The following is a 14,291-nucleotide window of genomic DNA, read 5'->3' as shown; positions in this document are numbered from 1 at the left end:
ACTTTCAATATACATGTAATCTCATAGTTATAAAAGCATAATTAATGCATTTTAAGAAGTGGTATTCTTGTAGCCGAATCAGAAAGGATTAGTTATTGTAGCATAAAGGGAAGGTGAGATCCAGAGACGGGCCCATGGAATGCAGGGACCCCCCCCCCCCCATTTATCCGAGTATAGTATTTTACTACGGTTAAGTTTCCTTTATATGCTTGTTGCCCCATAAGTTCAACCACAGACAAATTCCTATATCATTAAGGTTTTATGTGTATATTTATTGCTGGTCAATTTTTTTGGAAGCCTCCCTCCCTCCACACACACTTTTGAAACAATTGCTACGGGCCTGAGATGTGTAAAATATTAAATTTTATGTAATGCAATTATAATTTAATTTTTGATAAATAAAATTTAGTTGAAATTAATTAATAAGTCTAAAACAAAATAGTAATCGAGATCGGGGTGTTAATTATGATAATATAATAACCTTTAATGCACTGAATCATGAATCTTGCTCTTCCTTGTCAAAATATCGTTATATACAAAAATATAAATATTTGGGACAAATGTTGCAATATCATTTTATAAAACTCTTTAATCATGTTGTATTTACATAAATAAACAGTCTAATTATATTTTACATATACACTTTTTTCTATAGTACTCTGAAGTACTCTATCGTGCTCTTTTCTTTTCTATTCCCCATTTTCAAAAGGTGAGTTATTTCCCCTGAAGGGAACTCTTTTACTGTGTTTAATACGCATGCGCTTTAAATAAAGTCACTTCCGCGGACGTTCTTGATGTAAACATGTTCATGGTGTAATGCCTCTGTCATATGGAAAAATGTTATTGTGTTTGTGAATAAAAAGAAATCTTAACTGATTCGTATTTTTTTTAAATTGCCCACTCATTGTCTCTTTCTGGATTTGTATTAATCTGTATAGTAGTATAATAAGGCGCTGTGTGAGCCCCCCCCCCTCCTTACAAAAAACAGAAAAGAAACAAATTACTGATAAAATGCTGATGCATATTCGAATAGGCCTATTTAAAAAAAAAATAAATTAAAAAAATATAAATAAAATAAAAAACAAATTTTCGGTAGTGGATGTTCTGCAGACGGATCATCACTATTTACAAAATGTGCAGAACAAATGTAAGAATTTTTAGTTTTTACGAATTAATCTAGCATGCTGCAGCCATATTTTCTTCTCTGCATCTCTAGGAATTTTTTGGAGACTGATGACATGTCCATCTACAGTTTTACCCCGACATTGTTGCATATACAGCAGTAGTTCGTCTTCCGCGACCGATACCAAGAAACTGCGTTTTTGCTCGATTGTATGTCATTAAATAGAACTTTTACTTACAAGAACACATTTGGTGACAATTAAAGGCCTATTTCATTTGAATTAACCGTGTTTTCAGAATTTTTTATTTGTAAAATAATTGATTCACTGCATGCATAGTATTAAAAACTTTGAATGGAATTCTAAATGAATAATTTAATCTCATGTGCTCATGTAACGAAGAAAGACTAATTAAAATAGCATCGACCTGAATTCGTGTTACATATGTCGTATAAAGTCTGAGCTGCATTTAATCAAATTTTTAGTGCAGGATCTAAGCATATGTACATGCATATTCCCGAGGAAAATACACATTTTGTTTTAGATCAGAGAATTGACAGCAGAAACACGAAATTGATACAATAATTTCCTAACGTATTTCTTGTTAATTAACGGAAAACATTCTCAAGTGTTATTCATGTTTTACTTTTTCTATTGAAAATGTTCATTGAAAGCTGCCATCCCCCCCCCTCCCCAACACACACACAGTTTATACTACAGTAAAGTTATATAAGGGAAATGTAGTAATGTATGCCAAGGAACTGGTACTGAAATAAGTAGCTTTTCGACTTTGGGCAAGGTTTTTCTTTGCTTGTCTACTTTTCCAGGTAAGAAAAAACATATTTCTTTGGCTGCCCCCCCCCCCCCCACTTTTAAAGACGATGATACGTGCCTGGCTAATTCGTATAGCTTTCTAGAAAGGGGGGAGCAACAGACCCTTTATAAAATCGCTTATTATCTAAAAAAAAAATTGCAAACCGTTTCCTTCTTTTAAAATTTTTAATGCAGCGTGTAAGTTGATCACTATTTTGTTGGATTATCGTAACGTGTAGTCCGCGGAAGTTGTGCTAGTGTAGAAGAGTTCCGATTTTGAGGGGAGATAACTCACTTTTGAAAATGGGGAATATATGTCCCTGCTTTCAAAGCAGTTTACAATGCAAGTTAATAAATTAATTTTTAAGGGTTTTTACATTTTTGGTATAATAAAAATAGTAAAAATATCTGATGGTTTATTTTTGAAAATTAAAGAACATTTCAGAGAACGTAAAAGTCTCGGTACACAACCATTTTTATTTTTTTTTTATATTTTCAAAAACTTTACCTCTCTGAAAAAAAAACAACTTTTTTTTTTATCTAAATAGGATAATAAAATATTCTAAACCGTACCAAATGCTTTCAGATAATGATGTTGTCACTTTATTTGCCTAAAGAAAAATCAATTATTTTTCAAACATACCTTTTAAAATTCATACTTGTAGAATTGGAAACTTCAGTATAAAAAAAAAATTTCTATCATAATGTGCATTTTCGTCATACTAGATAGTAATATGTATGACTAAAACAATACACATTTTCTCATTTTACGGTAGTTTCATGTACAATCTGATTAAAATAAGATCCTTTGATCCGTTCACATAGATCGCTACACCTTAAAATAAGATCCTTTGATCCGCTCACAAAGATCGCTACGCCCTTGTGTAGCGATCTATGTGAGCGGATCAAAGAATCTTATTTTAATCAGATTGTTTCATGTAGTCTCATAAAACATAAAGATACTGAAATCAGAAATGTCTCTGCATGCTGTAATTTTTATTTCTTTCCGATTTTATTTCTCTCTTACAGGCAAAGTCGTTTTGAGTCTTGAATTTGTTCATGTTCTCTTCTTGGTCAAAAATTTTCCTCAAAATATGTGCAAACCTTAGGATTTTTACAACAACAACATCAAAAGAACAGATGTTAACTACATGTACATTGTATAAAGGTTAGCATACTCCCAAACAAATCATGATAAGGACCTAGCTGGAAACAAGTGGTAGGGGAAAAAGGGGCTAAAATCACAGCTTACAATTACAAGATAAAAAAAGACCCTGAAATTCATCTTCGCTAGCCAAGGGTTTCTGATACGCTACTCTCCTCATAATGCCTGAAATTCTGATGAAAAATTTCAAGGAACATACAAGTAAAAAACAAGCTCACTGCTATAGAACAAGAAAATAAGCTTGGCAGGGCATTTTTAAATTTCTGACTAGAACGCAAAGCTTAAAATTGATATCAAAATAATTGAAAATGGGGAGAGGACCTGCCTATTTTTATTTATAAGTTAGGAGCTTTGCCTCCAAGGTTAAAATCCAATGGAGGCTTTTTATATAAAGCTACATTTCATTCTTAAAATTCATCAGAATATTGGAACTTCATCCCATGAACCCATCAGGGGATTTTCCCTGGCCCTCTTTGAATCCCCCAGCCCCCTTGCCTAAAAAAAATGCATCCCCTCCTTCTGAATTCCTGAATCTGCTCCTGTAGCACCATATTCTACCACTAAATACAATCATAAACTTGTTCATGCATAGTATTCTAACTGTGATGATGTATTTCATACATGCACAAAAAATGTTTCCAATACCAGAAGCATAATTGTTAATTTTGAAGATTTTATCACTTGGAAAATGAGGGTATTTAATGCTGATTTTATCAGAGTAAAGCCTCCTTATCTTCAACCCACTGAATGGGACTGAGAAAAAACTTCCTACATATTCAAGGAATCAAGATTTCCGGGTAAAATACTTAGGGTGCGTTCAGAGTATTTCCAGTGGTACCATCACCTCTTTGCCAATGGTAACAATTTGTACCGTTGGTACCATTGGGCCCATATGTACTCTGAACGAGTTTTGGGTAGAGTTGGTAGGAAACTCACCAATGTTAACAATGGCACCATTGGAGTACCTTTTGTGACATTGGTGTATACTATTGTTAACATTGACAGATTTCTATCTTAGAAGAAAAACCAAGAGTTTTATTCTTGCTTCATGCATCATTTTGCAGCAAAAAAAAAAATGCTTTCAAAAATACTTTTTAGTAAAGTACTTCTCCGCAACAGAATTTTTCTCCAACTCGTCTTCCTGATTGTCAAATCGACTCAAATGAAAAATAATTAAAATAATAAAATTTTGATTTTACATTAAATACACTTAAAAGTTATTAAAATAAATATTCTGAAACTTTCAGTCAAGAAAAACCACATTTAAAAAAGACGTTTCACACCTATATACACAGAGTTTATGTATAGGCCCCTATTAGTGATTAGGTGTGGTAAAAACATTACATGATTTGTTACTTTTTCAACTTTTTCCCCGAGGGATAACTTTCATAGAATAATCTTGTTAATATTAATTTTATAGATAGAAAACGATTTATAGAGTAAAAATGAACTAAAATAAGCATAAAATTTATTAAAATTTACCAAATACCGCCCCGTAAACCTAGAGATCTCTCGGGTTCTCTGTTTAGTAGGACCAACTTGATCAGTACCCGCCATTTTGTTTGACGTCATTAAAAAAGTTACCATCGCTAACAGAGCTCTAGTTTGTCTGCAGAAAAATCTACCTATGGTAAATTTTTTGTGCAAACTTTGGTACCATTGGCTTACCAATGGTGAGAAATTCTACCATCGGTAACTTTTGTTAGCCAACGGCAGTACTCTGAACGCACCCTTAAAGAATAAGGGGTTGAGATTTCCAAATAACTTCGACATACATATACATCATGTATATCCATGATAATTATGATATAAGCATTCCAGATACTGAAGTTCAATTGTAAATTTTATTTATCTTTACAAAATTTATCTTAAACAAGTTCCTAGTAATTTTGGAAGAATTGTTTTTAGTTTGTTAAATTGAAAATTGCTAAAATTCCTGCAAATAAAAAGAAAATAGGTCATTCACAGTCACATCTTTAATTTAGAAAAAAATAATACAGCATTCATAAAAACCAAATATTGTATAAACCAAATACAGTATAAGAGATTTTCACTCCCAGCTCTTGGTCACATTTAAATGTTCTAAATAGTCTTTCATTGAAATATCCTTTGGCCATTTCTTTTCTTTCTTTGCCTCCATCATTTTTTGAAATTTCTCTTGAGGTTTTCCTAATTCCTTCATGTAACCATGTTCTTCCTCCTGCAAAGTATAAATGAATAAAAAATATTGTTTCTACAAAAACAATCAAGGTTAAGGAGTGAAAAAACTGTTTAAAAAATTGCAGTATCTTAAGATAAATGTTGAATTTATATTTGACTGAAACATGAATTGTTTTCATGAATTAAAATGAGTGGAATTTGCAAGAACATGTACAAAATACATAAACAATAAAAAAAGGATAAGCATATTTAAAAATTGAAGCTGTAAAACATTTCTTTTTTATTGTGCTAGATTTTATGAATGTATAAAAGTCAAGTCAATAATGTTTTAGAAGACAATCTTTACAATTCCAATGATTTTGTTCAAGATAAAATAACAAATAGTATTGTACTTTATTTCTCCATCAATGTACTGGTTCATTGATAGGCGCAGTTAAAAAAAAATCATGTGCAGGGCGGGACAAATAGAGACAAGAAGCAGGGCTTCTAGCACGTGGATTGGTGGAATCAATACCATGTAAATATAAGGAATAACTGTCTTATTTTTCGATTTCATGACGATCATGATCAATCGATTGGCTTGCATGATAATTTGCATAAATGCCTTCAGTAAGCCAATCGATTGATCACATCATGAAATTGAAAAGTAAGACAGCTATTCCTTCAGAAGATATGTCTTGAATACTAATACACTTGTGTCAGTTTAGTTCAGCTGTCAGCATAATGCATTTATTTCAAAAGAATAGAGAACTTCAAAATTCCTACAGATTGAAACTTACTGCTGTTAGATAAGGATTCTGTAGAATTTTTACATTGGTTTCCTCTCTAATGAAGGCTCTGATAGCATTAGCTTTCTGTGTTGGGGAGACTACTGGTAAAAGTCGTTTTTTGCTAAAAAAAAAATAATAATAATAAATAAACTCAATGATATTTTCACCTGTAATATAGTTATATACTTATCAAGCGTAAACAGTCTGAATATTAAAAAATACACATGTAATATGATTGGAAATGCAAATTTACTTCATTTAGAAGTAGTTCACGATCCTGTCAGGAATACAGAGGACAACTATAAACCTATACCATTGATTAATAGTTATTTTATACTGTTATCTTAAAATAAACAAAGTCATTTACCCTGCCCTGACTAATCCTGGCCATTTGGGTCTCTTTTTAAAATACTGCAGCACTCGTGTCAAGTGCATGCCGAGTCCGTTTCACAAAGTGAAAGTACATCAAATTTGTGATAACTCATTCTTTATATATTCGTAATTTTCTAAGCCATTACCATGACTGGATGGGACAATATCTTAAACAAGAATTCAAGATCAGATTGCTTAAATTTAAAGTCTGACTGTAACTTTGAAATCATTGAATTCACAATGAATTACGCGTGTATTTTACCTAAAGGTAAAATTCTAGTTTTGGTACGAGTTAATATTTTCCTTCCTCACAAACAAGATGGCTGCGCCCTTGCTGCGGTGGTTGTTTTTACGACCGAATGTCATCACAAGGAATGCCTTTCTGGCGGTATCTCTTAAAAACAACAATGATGGTGAATTCATTTTTTTTTCGAAATGCATCGTACACTTATTCCAATCATTTGTCATGACTTCAAGTTTTGTTAAGTAATGTCCAGTCTAGTTAGAATAATCTAACTGTGTCTCGGTACAAGCCCTCACCACAGTTAGAATACGTCCCATATACTTGCAATGTAGCGAATCGGAGCGGATCCGCTCCGAAACGATTTTGAAGAATATAAAACGATTTGCACTGGGAATAACTACCAAAATAAACAAAACAAACCTTTTTGAGACTGCTTATGCCTTTTATCCCAAAAAATAATACATATAAATACGAAAATCCAATTAATTTTCTCAACGTTTTTCTCTCGATTCAAATTACCTGCCATGTTTACATTCGGAACTCTCTAGATAATCTCAGCGAGATGGGTAGAGACTGAAAATTTGGACTGACGTCTACTACCCATCTCAGACCAGTGCCATACAACGTGATTCGGGCTTTTTTGCTCCGACTTCGGCAGCTCGTTTCAATAAATACAGGCTGAAATAAATTATCTGCCCGCCTCAACATTTTCCTTTGAACATCCCTTAAAGTGTCTATCACTATAAAACTTTCCTTTCTTACCTTTAAAATGTTTAAATCCAGTAAAATATAAAGTTGTTTATTTTTCCTGACAGCATAATGGCTGTTTGCTATTCATTTAAACCTTCGCTGCTGAAGAGTTCCACAATAATCTGTTTCCAATAATTCATACTATAGATCATTCTTATAACATGTATAAGAAATAGTAGTAGTACGAATTATTGGAAACAGATTATTGTGGAACTCTTCAGCAGCGAAGGTTTAAATGAATAGCAAACAGCCATTATGCTGTCAGGAAAAATAAACAACTTTATATTTTACTGGATTTAAACATTTTAAAGGTAAGAAAGGAAAGTTTTATAGTGATAGACACTTTAAGGGATGTTCAAAGGAAAAAGTTGAGGTGGGCAGATAATTTATTTCAGCCTGTATTTATTGAAACGAGCTGCCGAAGTTGGAGCAAAAAAGCCCGAATCACGTTGCATGGCACTGGTCTGAGATGGGTAGTAGACGTCAGTCCAAATTTTCAGTCTCTACCCATCTCGCTGAGATTACTCTCTAGATTGTTCCTAGTAAATGCACCATGCGAGTTATCGCCCGTCTTTCTTTTTGCTACATTACAAATACACAGAACGAATTCTATCGTTAAACTGGGTCTGTAGGACAATATCATTTTAACGATAGAACATTCTATCTATGTCCAGTCCAGCACAATCTCTAGCTGCAGATCTGTACCTAGCGTTATGGTTTTATATATTTGTCTTTGACCATAATGGTCAAAGACAAATATATATAAAACCATAACGCTACAGATCTGCAGCTACACAATCTCTTGATTAAGCTATATACACTGTAGCTTTAAACAGCTATACAGCTTTATTTAGCTATTTAAAATAGCTTAATAAAGCTATTAATATGCAGTTTTTCACAAAAACGTTTCTTGTAAGAAATAAAAATTAAGTCACAAGTAATTGACTTTTCATATATGTACTATTCACTATCAAAAACACAACCCAAATCATAAAAAATTCTAACATTGCAGCTGTTGAATACTTGTATGGTAAAGATAAATTTCCATTGTTTGATTAACTGTGCATTATCTTGGGTTCGGTGAGGGTTGGATAATTCTGATTGGTTCTTTTTGTGTTGAACTGTTACTAATCAATTATCCTGTTGGCCATAAATGACCTCCTTTTTAATTTCATTCAAGAAATAACTGTGTGGTCACTCTTCAATAGCCCCAAAACTTTTAATAGCTTAATAAAGCTATGTAGCTAAATTGTGCTATATAGCTTAATTAAGAGATTGTGCGGGACCTGATGTCCACCTTTCTTGGATAGATAGAGCCACAGGCACCTATCTGCACTTCACAGTAAGCATTGTAGAAGATATTTATATTTTTCGTTTTATTGTTATTTTACTTAGCTCCTTGTCGTTTCTTGAGGAATTCTAAAAGTCTACCTCCTTTTCTGAAAGAACAAGTCAAAAGAAGAGAAGAAATTGGTCCAGAGCCTGTTAGACATCCATCAGAATATGGTTGCTGGTAAGGAACAAGCAGTGAACCATTTTTCTTTCATGTTTACTTTCACAGTTTTTGCTTTCTTCTCATTCTATTAAATCTCATAAGGTTTTGTTACTAATAATGTTTATTTAGCATATTCGTTTTTTTTTGTCTCTTTTCATGCACAAGTCCAAAATCATTATATTTCAAGATTAGTCAGTTTAGTTTTTAGAATGAGAGAATTGTGTTGAAAATATAGAAAGGATCTTGGTTTTTTTTCAACATTTGGAACTTCTCTTGAAACTGAAAATAGTATCACTTCAATTATTTTTAAGAAGTAAAGTAGTATGCTTTTACAATTTCAGTTTGAGATTGTTTTAATCTTACCTTAAAGGGATAAAAAAAATACTGCAAACAGGGAATTTTTCTGCTTTATCTATGGGTTAAATATTGAAATGCTTCGTTCACTCTGGAAAGCGTAGGAATTTATACACAATTTCAGCATAATGAATGAAACATATACATAAACTCACACAGACACATGAAAATAATCCATTGTATAATTGATTTATATAGAAAGTCTGCTTTTAGGAATTATGATGCTGAGCTCTTTGCATTTGGCAAAAGGATTGGGGAGGAGTTTGATAGTGAAACACTGGAGGAAGCTTTCACGGTCAAGTAAGTCCAAAGCAGCACCCTCCTTTTTGAAAATTGGTAAAAAATTAAGAAGTAACCAGCCCCTCACCCCTACCCTCCTACTCCCAAATATTAAATGTTTCCAATATGAGACTCTAGTCCAGCAAGTAATGAGATATTTGTAAAATTAATTATATCATGTATAGATACATGCAGTTTGATTGATATTATGATTATGCTACAGATCATCCATTGAGAAGGAAATCGAGGAAAGAGAAAAAGTTGGTGTAGCAACAGAAGTTTTGGGGGCCAGATTTAATGAGGAGCTGTCAAGTGAAGGTACAATCATAGACATTTGTTAGTAAATTTTGTGTTTATCTATAACTGATACAGAGTTATGTTTCTGTTTGGGATTGGAACCTGAAATCTCTGGCACAACAGTCCAGTGCTGTGCTGATCAAGCAAAACCCACCAGCTCAAGCTACTAGGAAGTCAGTCTTTTTACCATGACAGTGTCTTCCTTTCAATAAAAAGTATCTAGCTTGCGGAATATCAGGATAGCTTATATTATTATGAATAGTTAATGAATTATATTTAAATTAATTATTTTGTAGGAGAGAAAATAGTTGAGAAATATTTGAAGGCATACCTGAGGTGTAATTTTCCATACATGTTTGAGGAAGGTATAAGGTCAGTGCTTTTATTTACGTTTTGCATTTTAGGAGTGGTAGATTATCTAATATGGTGTTGAAGATCAGTTTTATTTTATTTCTAGTGCCATCTGTGAATATTTAATGAATCAAGAGCTGCTAGCCCATGTGGGAAAATTAATTGGAATAACAGACTTAATCCAGTCAAAGGTAGTTGTGTGTTTCAGTTATGTGTCATTGTATATATTTAATTTTCATACAAAAGCGACCAACTCAGAGTAAAGTAATTTGTAATATTTTGCATGATAAAGTATCGAAGATGTGAATAAAAACTAAATATGAGGGAAAGAGTAAGTTATTATTGAAATACATTCCGATTTACACATGGGGGTTGGTAGAAGAGGGAGGGGGGGGGTGAAGCTGAGCTTTTAAAATTTTGAATCCACTCTTGCCTATACATTCATTGTACTATATACATGTATTACACGTTATACTGTAGATTATTTTACAGTATATATAACTTTAATACTATGTAATACTGTAGATTATATATAGTCTGATTAACTTTTTACAATCTCAGTGTTGACATCTTTTTTAGTACTATCCCCCAACAGAAGAAGAGATGTGTACCACATTCCTGGCTGTTGTGGCTGCACTAGCAAAAAGTCAGGTAATGCTTGTTTTTGTTCAACTTTTAAAATAATTTTGTTGCATCATTCTTGATTTTATGCATTGTAAATATCTTTTTATCGAAAACAGCCAATCATTCTTGTCAATGTATTATGATCATACAGATTTTTATACCACACGCAACTAGTTGCGTGAGGTATAATGTTTTTGACCCGTCCATCAGAGTGTTTTTTTTTTGTCAGCGCAACTCCTCATAAACCGCTGCACAGAATTTCGTCAAACTTTGCAGGTATTTAGATGTGCATATTACCAGGAAATTCCGATTCCATTATTTTTTCCGGGAATTTCCGCACTTTTTAACTTAGGCATTTGGCCATACCTTGAATATAGAGATGAACAGTTTGTCAGCGCAACTCCTCATAAACCTCTGCACAGAATTTCGTCAAACTTTGCAGGTATTTAGGACACAATGTGTAGATGTGCATATTACCAGGAAAGTCCGATTCCATTATTTTTCCCTGGAATTTCCGCACTTTTTAACTTAGGCATTTGGCCATACCTTGAATATAGAGATGAACAGTTTGTCAGCGCAACTCCTCATAAACCGCTGCACAGAATTTCGTCAAACTTTGCAGGTATTTAGGACACAATGTGTAGTTGTGCATATTACCAGGAAATTCCGATTCCTTTATTTTTTCTTAGAATTTGCACACTTTTCAACTTAGATTTTTGGCCATACCTTGAATATAGAGATGAACAGTTTGTCAGCGCAACTCCTCATAAACCGCTGCACAGAATTTCAACAAACTTTGGAGATATTTAGGACACAATGTGTAGATGTGCATATTACCAGGAAATTCTGATTCCTTCATTTTTCTGGGAATTTTGGCACTTTTCAAATTAGATTTTTGGCCATACCTTGAATATAGAGATGAACATTTTGTCAGCGACATTCCTCATAAACTGCAGCACAGAATTTCGTCAAACTTTGGGGATATTTAGGACACAGTGTGTAGATGTGCATATTACCAGGAAATTCCGATTCCTTCATTTTTCTGGGAATTTTGGTACTTTTCAAATTAGATTTTTGGACATACCTTGAATATAGAGATGAACATTTTGTCAGCGACATTCCTCATAAACTGCTGCACAGAATTTCGTCAAATTTGGAGATATTTAGGACACAGTGTGTAGATGTGCATATTACCAGGAAATTCCGATTCCTTCATTTTTCTGGTGTTTTCAAATTAGATTTTTGGCCATACCTTGAATATAGAGATGAACATTTTGTCAGCGACATTCCTCATAAACTGCTGCACAGAATTTCGTCAAACTTTGCAGGTATTTAGGACACAGTGTGTAGATGTGCATATTACCAGGAAATTCCGATTCCTTTATTTTTCTGGGAATTTTGGCACTTTTCAAATTAGATTTTTGGCCATACCTTGAATATACAGATGAACATTTTGTCAATGCACAGAATTTCGTCAGACTTTGCAGATATTTAGGACACAATGTTTAGATGTGCATATTACCAGGAAATTCCGATTCCTTTATTTTTCTGGGAATTTCGGCACTTTACAAATTAGATTTTTTGGGATATCTTGAATATAGTGGTGAACATTTTGTCAGCGCAACTCCTCATAAACAGCTGCACAGAATTTCATCAAACTTTGCAGATATATAGGACACAATTTGTAGATGTGCATATTACCGGGAAATTCCGATTCTTTCATTTTTTCCGGCATTTTCAGCACTTTGAGTTTTGGGGGAGCGTGGGGTATGTGAGCTTGCTCACTTTTTCTTTCATTTGTAAATGTATTACATGCACTTTTTTGCCTTTTGAGACTTTCATACTTTGAAATGGATTTTTCTTTTCAATGTTAGAATGAGGAGAGAGCTGGTGTGTTTGTGGTAGACTTCCTCATTCCTCGTCTGGTGGGGAAAGACATCAATGAAATGTGGAAGTTAGATAATCCTATGGGGTTGCTGAGTGCCATTCTCCAATCCAAGGGATTGGCAACCCCAGAATCCAGGTACGCATGTTCCTATGTCATTAATGAATGTACTGTTGATACATGTATTGTGTGAAGAATTTCTTGCAGCTGGATATATTTTTTTGTTCCTGAAAGTATGGCACTGAAAAATGTAAAAAATTTTGATATTTAGAAAACTGAATTTTATTTGCAAGGAGATAAATTCAAATTCTTTAGCTGATAAAGAAAATTGTCTGTGTTCATATTAACTATTTAAAATTAGAATCTGATATTTGAAGACATATATGAATCTTTGATGAGGGTAGAGAAGCTAGACGTGCAAAAATTCCGTATTCAAATTCACGAAACTATTACTGGAATTCTCTACCTGAGTTTGTTTTTATTTTAAGGCTTCTGTGGCAGACAGGGTGCTCCTCCATAATGTCTGTCTATCACGTAGGAATCTACTCCGATAAAGAACTCATAGGGAGGTGTAAGTACATCAATACACTTAGTACTGTAAAGCCCCTATTATTTGTGTCATCTTTTATTCGCCATTTGTCAGTCTGCAACAATTATTATTCGTGACTGAGGAAACATTCTCTACAAATGCAAAGCAAAATAATTGGTTTGCTGCAATTAATATTAGCAAGTTAATGCGTCAGGTCACAAAACTCGCAAATGTTTCTCACACATGAATAAAAGTTGTTTTACAGTATATGAAGTGTTGATTGTATTGAAAAGATTTGTATGTTTTTATTTTCATGTTTTAAATACCAAATAGCGAGTTATTTTAGCGGTGTGCTAATTTTGGCTTCTTTTGGCATTTTGTTGATAGTCCGCTAAAGTTAGTCAGTAGTCTTCTTAATGTCCATTTGCAGAGGGCTGAAAGCCTGCGACTGCTAAAATAAATTATGCCAAAATTATTGGCATACCTTTGAGCAGGCAAAACGCCAAATTTTACATCCACCAAGAAAACCTGCTATACCGTAGATCATATTACGAAAACACATCTTTTCAAGCAAAGGATTTTCAACCCACCTTGCTCCCCACAAAGAGTTAAATTGGCAGATTATGTCAATAAAACTGTGCTCAAGCCTTTTGATTTGTTTCTTGGATGTATCTATGAAAGATTTTATTAAAAGGCTATTGATTTTATAAATATGAAAAATTCTATGCAAATTTTAGATTTTTCATGGTTATAAGGTCTTGTTTCTTTGGGGGGAACAAGTTTTTGAAACACCCACATTTTTTTTTATCTATTTCAGCCCCTGGAGAGACCCTCACTATAGCTGAAGAACAAGCTGCCAGAGAGGCCCTCAAAAACTTCATGAAAACCGACGATGCGCGACCACCACTGCTACCAAGCTCCAAAGTCCCACTGGGATCCCTAGATCTGGAAAAGAAAAATCCCAGTGCAGAACTCTTACTGAAACTCTACTCACAATCAGACCCTAGTTCATAGGCCAGAGTAATATGTCTAAGTAATCTAACATTAATACAGAAGAATAAAAATTAAAACTGGAAACAAGA

General features: G+C 33.5%; 2 protein-coding genes across 2 annotated transcripts; one reads left to right on the top strand and one right to left on the bottom strand.

Annotated features, from left to right (window-relative positions):
- Positions 1 to 5,060: 5,060 nt before the first annotated feature.
- Positions 5,061 to 6,524, bottom strand: LOC134236076 (large ribosomal subunit protein mL63-like). The gene is made up of 3 exons (XM_062718255.1): positions 6,397 to 6,524; positions 6,039 to 6,150; positions 5,061 to 5,299 (listed from the first exon to the last, which is right to left on the bottom strand). The coding sequence occupies exons 1-3, from the start codon at positions 6,462 to 6,464 to the stop codon at positions 5,150 to 5,152; spliced, it is 330 nt and encodes a 109-aa protein (XP_062574239.1). The 5' UTR covers positions 6,465 to 6,524; the 3' UTR covers positions 5,061 to 5,149.
- Positions 6,525 to 6,700: 176 nt separating this feature from the next.
- On the top strand, positions 6,701 to 14,291 carry LOC134236075 (large ribosomal subunit protein mL44-like). The gene is made up of 10 exons (XM_062718254.1): positions 6,701 to 6,814; positions 8,791 to 8,908; positions 9,458 to 9,544; positions 9,747 to 9,841; positions 10,117 to 10,192; positions 10,278 to 10,362; positions 10,751 to 10,822; positions 12,670 to 12,818; positions 13,169 to 13,251; positions 14,027 to 14,291. Exons 1-10 carry the CDS (start codon positions 6,721 to 6,723, stop codon positions 14,221 to 14,223), a joined length of 1,056 nt encoding a protein of 351 aa, XP_062574238.1. The 5' UTR covers positions 6,701 to 6,720; the 3' UTR covers positions 14,224 to 14,291.

This window comes from Saccostrea cucullata, unplaced genomic scaffold, assembly GCF_032062105.1.
Source record: "Saccostrea cucullata isolate Sc308-1 unplaced genomic scaffold, CSIRO_AGI_Scuc_v1 ctg525, whole genome shotgun sequence".
NCBI classification, from domain to species: Eukaryota; Metazoa; Mollusca; class Bivalvia; order Ostreida; family Ostreidae; genus Saccostrea; species Saccostrea cuccullata.
Note: the sequence above shows the minus strand (reverse complement) of the source record. Positions and strands in the feature narration are given on the sequence as shown.